We start from the raw sequence: 10,141 nt of genomic DNA on the forward strand, positions 1-10,141 counted from the left end.
AGAAATTTCACACAGTTTTTCACACCATCCACCGTTGCTCTTATTAGTCTGGTAAGATTCTTCTACTGAAAAGGCGGGTCTGCGTCTCCGCTTCCGTCTATAACGTTCCACGTTGTGCCGGGTACCTTGTTGCAGCGCGACCGCCCGCGCTGCGTCCTTCTCCTCCAGACTCTTCGTCGAACCAATCGTCCCGTCGACTTCGTCCCATATACCCGACGTTATTCTTCGCTGCGTCGTTAATGGCTGCTTTGACTGTATTCCAGCAGTCCTCAAGAGGGGCCCCATCGAGCTCACCCCCTTCTTGCAATGCTGCCTCGAGATGCTGCGCGTATGCAGTGGCGACATAAGGTTGTTTCAGTCGCTCTAGGTCGTACCGCGGCTGTCATCGGTACCGAACATTGTTGATGACGGATAGTTTTGGGCGCAGTTTCACCATCACCAGATAGTGGTCAGAGTCGATGTTAGCGCCACGATATGTCCTGACGTCGATAATGTCGGAGAAGTGCCGTCCATCAATCAGAACGTGGTCGATTTGTGGTTCTGTCTGCAGTGGTGATCTCCAGGTGTACCAATACGGGAGGCTGCGTTGGAAGTAGGTGCTGCGAATGGCCATATTTTTGGAGGCGGCGAAATCAATTAGTCGTAGACCGTTTTCGTTCGTCAGCCGGTGAGCGCTAAACTTCCGAATAGTCGGTCTAAACTCCTCCTCTTGACCAAATTGAGTGTTCAAATCTCCTATGATGATTTTGACGTCGTGGCTTGGGCAGCTGTCGTAATCACGTTCCAGCTGCGTGTAGAATGCGTCCTTATCATCATCAGTGCTTCCGGAGTATGGGCGTTGATTATGCTGAAGTTGAAGAATCGGCCTTTTATCCTCAACCTGCACATTCTCTCGTTGATCGGCCACCACCCGATCACGCGCCTTTGCATATCGCTCATCACTATAAAAGCTGTTCCCAGCTCGTGTGTGTTGCCGCAACTCTGGTAGATGGTATGATTACCTCTAAACGTTCGCACCATTGATCCCTTCTAACAAATCTCCTGCAGCGCTACGATGCCGAATCCACGGTCCTTGAGCACATCGGCGAGTATGCGTGTGCTCCCGATGAAGTTGAGAGATTTGCAGTTCCACGAACCTAGTTTCCAATCGCTAGTCCCTTTTCGTCGCCGTGGACTTCGCCGATGGTTCCGGTCCGTACTCTCTTGTTGATTGTTCGTTGCATATGTATGTTTTTTTAAAGGCTGGCTTGCAGGGCCTGACACCAAACCCCCTAAATTTCCGGAAGACCACAATTACACAACACCAAGTGGATCAGTAGAAGATTTGTTGCTTAACGAAAAGTTCCCTCCTTATCAAGGCGGGAATGGAACCCACGCTCCATATATTGTGGGCACTGCTAATCTCGTTCGAAATCTGCTGAGATTTCGACTCGTGATGATGCTGGTCGATTCCCAACTGCTTCGTCACCCAATTCTTCACAACTCATCATCCAAGAACGCAAAGGTTCTCACAGATGTATCCTTCCAGCATAAGCGTATGGGTAGAAACGTAATATGAATCGATTAGTACGCAACGTGGTGCTCGTTTACCTACTCGTTCCTGCGGCTTCATAACCTGTTTCCTTCATTTGCTTGTCAGTCATGTGAAGTCTGTGTATAAAAACGGGCGGTGGCGCATCTTACCTAACTCCACGAAGACTTACATTTACATGGCCTACGACTTGCTTCATAAACACTTACGAAACAGATAATTTTCAACGTTGATTCGGATCCATTTTCGTAAAGACCGTACAATCCTTGACATTGTGATTTTTGCATGCCAGAAACAATCAAACTCCTACTTCGGAGGCTGTGTCTTGTTTATTGCTTTCGCCGAATTAGTGATGGGCAAAACGGTTCATTTAAGTGAGCAGCTCCGAAACAAGCGTTCACTTGAATGACCCGGCCCTTTTGAGCGGCTCGTTTGTTCGTATAAAACGTTTTCGTTTTTTACCAAGAGAAGCAAAAATCCAATTGTTTGGCTGCATCTTGCGTACAACCAAGTTTTGCCAGCCAGAAGCTAAAAAAAGTGTTATTTAAAATCTAAAATCTGTACGAAGGTGTAATAGAAATATGCGATGCAATGAGGATGATATTTGATCTTCAATTACTTTCTGGTATTTTACTCACTCATCTGTTTCACTTCGCGCTGAACGATGCACGTCGATTCTATGGCTGCCGCTGTTTTTAGTTTTGAAATTACCATCGGGATCTAGCGAATTTTGTCCACGGACTTTGCTTCTAATATTTTCAAAACGGCAAGATTGACGGGCTTCTGACACAGAGGCCTGAAATTCCGACCATATTTAAAATACATGAGGACGTAAATCTGCTGGAAAATGTTCTCGAGGTTTGAGGTTCAAATGAACGGCTCGTGAGCATTCGCACATCTCTAGACAAATAATTGTAATTTAACAAACTGTGTCAATATCTGATACATGCTCGCCGGAAGAAGCAGCTGACTTTTGACTGCTTCCTCGCCTCACGCCATTTGGAGTATGGCCAGATTTTCTTCATCGCCGTAGTAGAGTTGACGCAGAGTCTTCTGGATCTCCCATTAACTCCTGCTGTGTTGGTGGTGCGTACGCTGCTTGATGCCCGCCTTATGTGGCCCTAGGTAGATGGTTAGAATGGAAGAATCTTTAAGAATTTATTCAAAGAATCTTTTGAATTTTGACATGGATTTTATAGATGGTTCCCTCACTATTTGTTCCTTAATGTTTTGTCCTTAAATTCCTCTTAAAGGCCATCAAGTTGTTCTTGGAGATTCGTCTGATTTTTTTAAGAACTTCAATTACAAAAGATACAAGACTTCATGTGCATCGCACGCAAAATACGCAATACTGCAGGAGGGATGAGATGTTTGTCTAATATATCTTCCTCTTATTGGCATTCCATCTCCCCACTGGGACATTGCCGGCTCGCTGCTTAGTGTTTAGTTACCATTTTTGCATTCGTATATCATGAGGCTCACGATGATACTTTTATGCTCAGGGAAGTCGAGACAATTTCCAAATCGAAAATTGCATATACCGATACCGGGATTGGAACCCAGCCAGCATGGTTTTGCTTTATGGCCGCGCATCTTACCGCTAGGCTAAGGAGGGCCCCTCCTAATATATCTACGGAATAAAATGCTATGTGTTTAAATTATTGACGACTCCGTATGCTTGCAGGTTAGGGTGGCTCAAATTGGTATGGGAAAAACTTTTTTCAATTTTTTTGATGGGCCGCCCTCTTATTCAGTTCTATTTGATGCTCTGGACAAAATTTTAGCCAAATCGGTCAACGTTTGGGCGGTGCTAAACTCGTTGGAAGTTTATATGCAATAATGTATACAGAAACATCCAAAAACAGTGAATTGCAGTTTGACGGCTCAACTTTCGATGAAGAACTATGATACTCATTCAGAGCCTCAGAGAGGAGAATTCTCGCTTAACTTTTCAAAAGGACCTAAGTAACATTTTTTTCATGAATTAACTTGAACACTGCAATCAATAGCTTTCATGTTGTTCTGTTGATTGCGCTATTCAAATTAATTCATGAAAAAAATGTTACTTAGGTCCTTTTGAAAAGTTAAGCGAGAATTCAATACAGAATGTTATGCAGAAAACCGCGAGAAGATTATAGTTTTCCCGGCTAAGTTATTAGCATTTCTCTGAAGTGGGGTTTGACCAAATTTCGTTTCTTTTACCTTTGAAAAGAAATGAATTCACCCCTCCAACGCTCCAGTGAAATGCTAATATCTTTGCCTAATAAACTTTAATCTTCTCGCGGTTTTCAGCATAACATTCTGTATTTAATTCTACAAGAACTGAATGAGTATAATTGTTCTTAATCGTAAATTGTGCCATCCAACTGCAAATCACTGTTTTTGGATTTTTCTGCATACTCACTTGATACTTGATACTTGATGGGCTACAGCTCATCGATGAACCTACGCCGAATGGAGTATCCTTCTCCACTGGACTCGATCCTGGGCCAAACGCTTCCAGTCGCCCTGAACATTGAGCGCCCTCAGGTCCTCTTCAACTGCAAAAAGCCATCGTGTACGCGGCCTTCCACGAAGCCTGCGGCCTCTTCCGGGTTCTCTACTAAATATTATCTTCGCTTGTCGTTCTTCCGGCATACGAACAACGTGACCAGCCCACCGTAGTCTGCCGTGTTGTATAAGCCTAATAATATCCAGCCCTTTATACACCTGGTACAATTCGTGATTCATGCGACGCCGCCAGATACCGTTCTCCTGTTTACCGCCGAGTATTGTCCGCAGCACCATACCCTCAAACACTCGGACAGCTCTCCGATCAGCCTCCTTCCAACTTCCATGTTTCATGGCCATATAAAGTCACCGGAAACATCAGAGTAGTATATAGCGCGAATTTTGTCTTCGTTTGCAGACTACGGGACTTAAGCTGGTTACGAAGTCCGTAATAAGCCCTATTTGCAGCTGCAATACGCCTTTTCACCTCGCGGGTAACATCATTATTGCACGTCACTAATGTTCCAAGATACACAAATTCTTCTACCACTCCAATTTTTCACCATCCAGCACTATTTCGCTACCACCACCACTAATGAACCCACGTTGATTGCCAGCGACCATGTACTTCGTTTTGCTGGTATTGATCGTGAGTCCAATCCTCGCTGTCTCCTCTTAAAAGGCTCAAAAGCCTCTTCCACGGCACGGCGATCAATTCCGATAATATCGATATCGTCCGCAAATCCCAGGAGCATATGCGATTTTGTGATAATGGTACCGCTTCTTTGCACACCAGCTCTCCTAATCGCTCCCTCGAGCGCTATATTGAACAGTAGGTTCGAGAGAGCATCACCCTGCTTTAATCCATCTAAGGTAACAAATAACGTCGATATTTCATCCGCAACCCTTACACTTGATTTCGATCCGTCCAACGTTATACGAATCAGCCGTATCAGTTTCGCCGGAAAACCATGTTCAAGCATAATTTGCCATAATTCATTCCGTTTCACTGAATTGTACGCCGCCTTGAAATCAATAAACAGATGATGTGTCTGCAAGTTGTACTCCCGGAATTTATCAAGGATTTGTCTCAGGGTAAACATTTGATCCGTCGTTGATCGGCCCTCACGAAAACCTGCTTGGTATTCGCCGACGAAGGACTCTTCAAGCGGTCTCAATCTGTTGAACAGAATACGGGACATAATTTTGTACGCCGAACTAAGGAGGGTTATTCCTCGGTAATTGGCGCACTACAGTCTGTGCCCTTTCTTAAAGAGAGGGCAAATAAGGCAGTCCAACCAGCTAGCAGGCATTTACTCGTCTTCCCATATTTTCGACATAATATGGTGCAGAACTTCATAAAGCTGCTTACTGCCATGTTTAAGAAGTACAGCCGGGAGCCGGTCTTTCCCCGCAGCCTTATTATTTTTCAGCTCTTTAACAGCTTTTCTACCTAATCTAGTGTAGGCGACTCCACAGCTTGTCCATCGTCGCTAATATTTATTCTGTTTTCCGATGCACCGTCACTTCCTCCATTCAACAAAGTCTCGAAGTGTTGCTTCCACCTGGCAGCCACTTCAGTTTTATCTGTCAGCAAATTCCCTTGTTGGTCGTTGCACATGACGGGAGATGGCGCTGTCTTTCTCCGCACGCCATTGACAGACTCATAAAACTCCGCATATCGTTCTGCTCCATTTTTTCCTGCGCCTCACCTTCTGCATACACTTTTCCATATAAACTTCCAACGAGTTTAGCACCGCCCAAACGTTGACCGATTTGGCTGAAATTTTGTCCAGAGCATCAGGGCATCAAATAGAACCGAATAAGAGGGTGGCCCATCAAAAAATTTGAAAAAGTGTTTTTTGAGCCACCCTATTGCAGGTCCTTCTCAATTGTGTTGTCCATGATACGTTTTGTGATTGAAAGTAATATTTCGCATTAGGTTTTCTTGAAACTTGTAGTAGGTACGGTTGAAGATGCATAATTATAAGATGAATGTGGTTACAAAAAACACTTTTTTTATATCTTTACCCAATTATTAGATTTTAATTACTGGAATACGCTGCTTAGTGTACCATGGAAGTGCATGTTGGGCCTTACCCTACTCCCCCACATCATCCGATGCGATCTTTGATCTATTTTTCAACTGCATTTCGTCGTACACATACTCCTTTGTCAGTCTTCTCCACGATCCGATCGTTCACGAGCTATGTACCTCAAAGACCAAGGCATGATTCACCTCCAGCACTAAATTTTATAACCTTTGTTCGTTCTTCAACTTTCCCATATTTGCTCTTATATCGCTCGCTCGTCACGCTGCTAACAACGAAACAGAGGCATCAGTTCGACCGTGCGGCGCTGCATCGAGAAGGAAACGGGCAAGGAGTTTGCGGCCAAAATCATCGATCTCGGTGCGATCGATTCCGGAGATTCCAATCACATGCTGGAAGCCACACGGCAGGAGATCCAAATCCTCCGGCAAGTCATGGGCCACAAATATATCAGTGAGTATCATCAATCGACATAGTGGTGGGACATAGGCTGACGAAATTGCGTGGCGGGCTTGTGCAAAGACACGCAACTTCTATTTAGGCTATTGGTGATTAAATTTCAACTAATTTTTTCTTCATTCCGACAGTTGAGCTGCAGGATGTGTTCGAATCAGACGCATTCATCTTTCTGGTGTTTGAGCTGTGCCGACAGGGTGAACTGTTTGACTATCTGACCTCGGTGGTCACCCTATCCGAAAAGAAGTCCCGCTATATTATGAGGTGAGTTTTGACCGGATTATGTTTCACATGATCTCGGAAGAATATGTCAGGACACGTGAGTGCGTGTTTGCGTATTCATTGAATCGCGCGGTCGAGTTTGCGTCACGTTGAGAACCGTACGGTTCGATCGGGTGGCGTGGAGTTGCATCCGATCGTAACCGGTGAAGCATATCGGAATTTAGCGAATAGCATTGAATTACCTTGAAGCGTTGATCGTGTTCTGACATGTATCGAAATTCACAATCCATTGCTGTTGGAAAGGTAAATAATCGATATTTACGATTGTTTTGCAGACAAATTTTCGAAGGCGTCGATTACATTCACTCCAAAAATATTGTGCATCGTGATCTTAAACCGGAAAATATTCTTTTGGACGACAGTTTGAACGTGAAGATAACTGATTTCGGTTTTGCTCGAAGGCTGAAGGACGGCGAAAAGTTGTTCGGTGAGTTGGTGCTCTGAATTTATGTATTAGAGATGAAACGATCTTTTGATTTAAATTCTATGTTTCGTCCCAGATCTTTGCGGCACGCCTGGTTACTTAGCCCCGGAGACTCTCAAATGTAACATGTTCGAAGATGCACCCGGCTACTCAAAGGAAGTAGACATGTAAGTATGCGTGTTCGGGCGCGGATCGATCGCACTCACGCTATATACCGATCGCACTCACGCTATATACCGCCAATAATGCCGACATTCGTCGTGTCGTTGACGAATCTCTAATTAGTCGTTAATAAGGAGTCTTTGTTTTGTTTTGATTTCGTTTTCCACAACAGTTGGGCGTGTGGCGTTATTATGTTCACACTGTTGGTCGGTTGTCCACCGTTCTGGCATCGGAAGCAAATGGTCATGCTGCGGAACATCATGGAGGGCAAATACAGTTTCACCTCACCCGAGTGGGCTGACATTTCAGGTGAGTTTTCGATGATCGTTATTTGTTCATAGTATCGTGGTTTCAATTTGAAAAATTAGTTTGAATTTTGAAAGATGTGCTCTGTGTGACCTGCCGACACATAACTGTTTTTAAAGAATTGGATTTTGCCCTTTATTTAGTTCCTCTGAATTGGGAAAAAACAGAAAACTATTTCGAAAAAAAAAGTTTGTTAACAAAACATGAACAAAGAACTATCGCAAAAACACAAATTGGTAATTGAGTAGATCCTGACCGAAAATTGACGGCATAGAGCCAACTGACAAAGAATAGAGATGTCCTTCATAAAAACACTTTCGATTTTTAAACTCTGTTGACTCGTGTAGCGGTGGAAGATTCATAGTGAAATGCTTGGATGAAAGATGAGGTGTGTGAATCGGATTTGTTTTATTACAATAAGCTCAAGGGCACAATTCGGGGAGTAACATTATTCTATGTTCTTCGGCTCGATCGTAAATTGGTGTTGAAACTTGAAGTAGTGTTTGCTGGAGATACATTCAGAGTGGTTGACAAACAGGCTATTTTGTGTCGTTGGAAACATAATCCAGTTACGTATTGCTCAATATTTTAATTAAATGGTCTGTTTCTATCTAATTTATTTTGATTCTTATTAATGTATTGCCAAACTTTGTTTTCATTAGTTGTTTCCGATTTTACAACAAAACTTAGGCTATAATCTAAAAGCCCTGTTCAATCCACTGGTGGTGATAGTAGTGCCTTTCGCATTCGGCGAAGAAGGTGGATTGCGTACAATAGAAGCTCTAATGTCAATTTATTGCGACGACGTTGCGAGCAAATCGGATGAGCATCCAGCTCTTTATTTTAGCTACGGGTCAACTATGGTTATTCATTTGACTCATAATAGATTTTATAGTATTTGCCATCTTACTATAGTAACCTTTGTAAATTTCAGGAATTTTAAAGCGTCAAAAGATTGACTTTATTTTGAAAATCAATTTCACCATTCTATTCAATTTTAATTTATTTTAGATGGATTTCAATCAAGTCAGGTTATACGAAACTGATGGTTATATACAGTTTGAAATGTGGATATACCGTTGGGGATCGATGTGGTAATTGTATTAAATGCAGGCAAGAGGTCATATAGTATTTGGATCGAATTCCCGATGGGAAGGTTTTTTCACAGCCATTCGACAGATACCAAATGACATTCTCAGATGCAGGCATCTTAAACTTCGTTGCGATAATTTGGTTCCGCACAACTTCCTTGCCCAAAGTTTCGTTTTTGATGACTTAAGTTTTTGGGCGCAATAAATACATGCCTTTTGGATGATTCCTCCTCTGTGGTTCTTCCTATGAGTCAATCTGTCAGCTAAAGTCAATAGAACGAGCTTGTGAAACAGTTGCTGTGTAATTAATCCTCAGCTTGAGATGTCAGCGAGATCTTAAATCTTCATTTTAGTTATTTATTTACCCAAGTTATTTACCCACACATCCGTTTCAAATCACTAGAAACTGAGTGAATTGTACAGTCTCTTTTTCATGGAAATCTTATATTTTCGTAAAAGTGGAACTTCTCAAATTTTGAGTTGATCCATTTTTACGAAAATAGATAAGATTTCCGTGAGATAAAAGAATAGCATTACACACTACGTGAAACAGTTTGATGCATTGAATGTGAGCCATCATGCATGAAGGTTATAATTAATTTGATTCTATATCACTGGTTGTATTAAGCCAGCTGAATTAACAGATGATATTTGTGAAACAGACCCAAAGTTAAGCAATACCGGCGCGGCCATACCTGAATGTAGGTAATTCGAGGATTGGGTAGCAATATGTTGACGTGATAATCGCGTTAATACAGCGGTTCTCAACCTGGGGTACATGTACCCTGGGGTACCTTTCGGCCCATAAAAATATGCATAACGATAAGCCACAATTTATGAAGCATGATTTTTTGAAAGCTCAGTTGTTTCTTTGCAAGAGGATTGGAAGCATCGTTCTACGCTGAAACTCATTCCAAGCAGTTCAGAAGTCGCTTTCAAGAGGCTTGATGCGTCTTTCAAGAGGCTCGAAGGATATCTTTTAAAACATTCGGAAGCCTATTCTAGAGTTTGGAAACCTCCTTCAAGAGACTGAAATCCTTCTTTGAAAGGATCAGAAGCCTCCTTTCAGTAGCCTCTAAAGACTTTTCAAGATATAGTGACTTCTTCAAGAGGCGGAAGCTCCTTTCAAGAGGCGAAGCCTCCTTTCAAGAGGCCGAGCCTCCTTCAAGAGGCCCGAAGCCTCCTTCAAGAGGCCGAAGCCCTTTCAAGAGGCCCGAAGCCTCCTTTCAAGAGGCCTGAAGCCTCCTTCAAGGGCCCAAGCTCTTTCAAGAGGCCCGAAGCCTCCTTTCAAGAGGCCCGAAGCCTCCTTTCAAGAGGCCCGAAGCCTCCTTTCAAGAGGCCAGCTCCT

At 43.1% G+C, this 10,141-nt stretch overlaps 1 protein-coding gene across 1 annotated transcript in view; it reads left to right on the forward strand.

Moving 5' to 3' along the window:
* LOC134204103 (phosphorylase b kinase gamma catalytic chain, liver/testis isoform-like) overlaps positions 1-7,752 on the forward strand; it is a 29,385-nt gene extending 21,633 nt beyond the window's left edge. The window contains exons 2-6 of the mRNA XM_062678931.1: positions 6,356-6,525; positions 6,660-6,792; positions 7,086-7,237; positions 7,311-7,401; positions 7,569-7,752. Coding sequence (XP_062534915.1) covers positions 6,356-6,525; positions 6,660-6,792; positions 7,086-7,237; positions 7,311-7,401; positions 7,569-7,737 — 715 coding nt within the window. The 3' untranslated portion in view covers positions 7,738-7,752. The remainder of the gene's footprint in view (positions 1-6,355; positions 6,526-6,659; positions 6,793-7,085; positions 7,238-7,310; positions 7,402-7,568) is intronic.
* The last annotated feature ends 2,389 nt before the right edge of the window (positions 7,753-10,141 follow it).

The sequence above is a fragment of the Armigeres subalbatus genome, unplaced genomic scaffold, assembly GCF_024139115.2.
Source record: "Armigeres subalbatus isolate Guangzhou_Male unplaced genomic scaffold, GZ_Asu_2 Contig396, whole genome shotgun sequence".
Lineage (NCBI taxonomy): Eukaryota > Metazoa > Arthropoda > Insecta > Diptera > Culicidae > Armigeres > Armigeres subalbatus.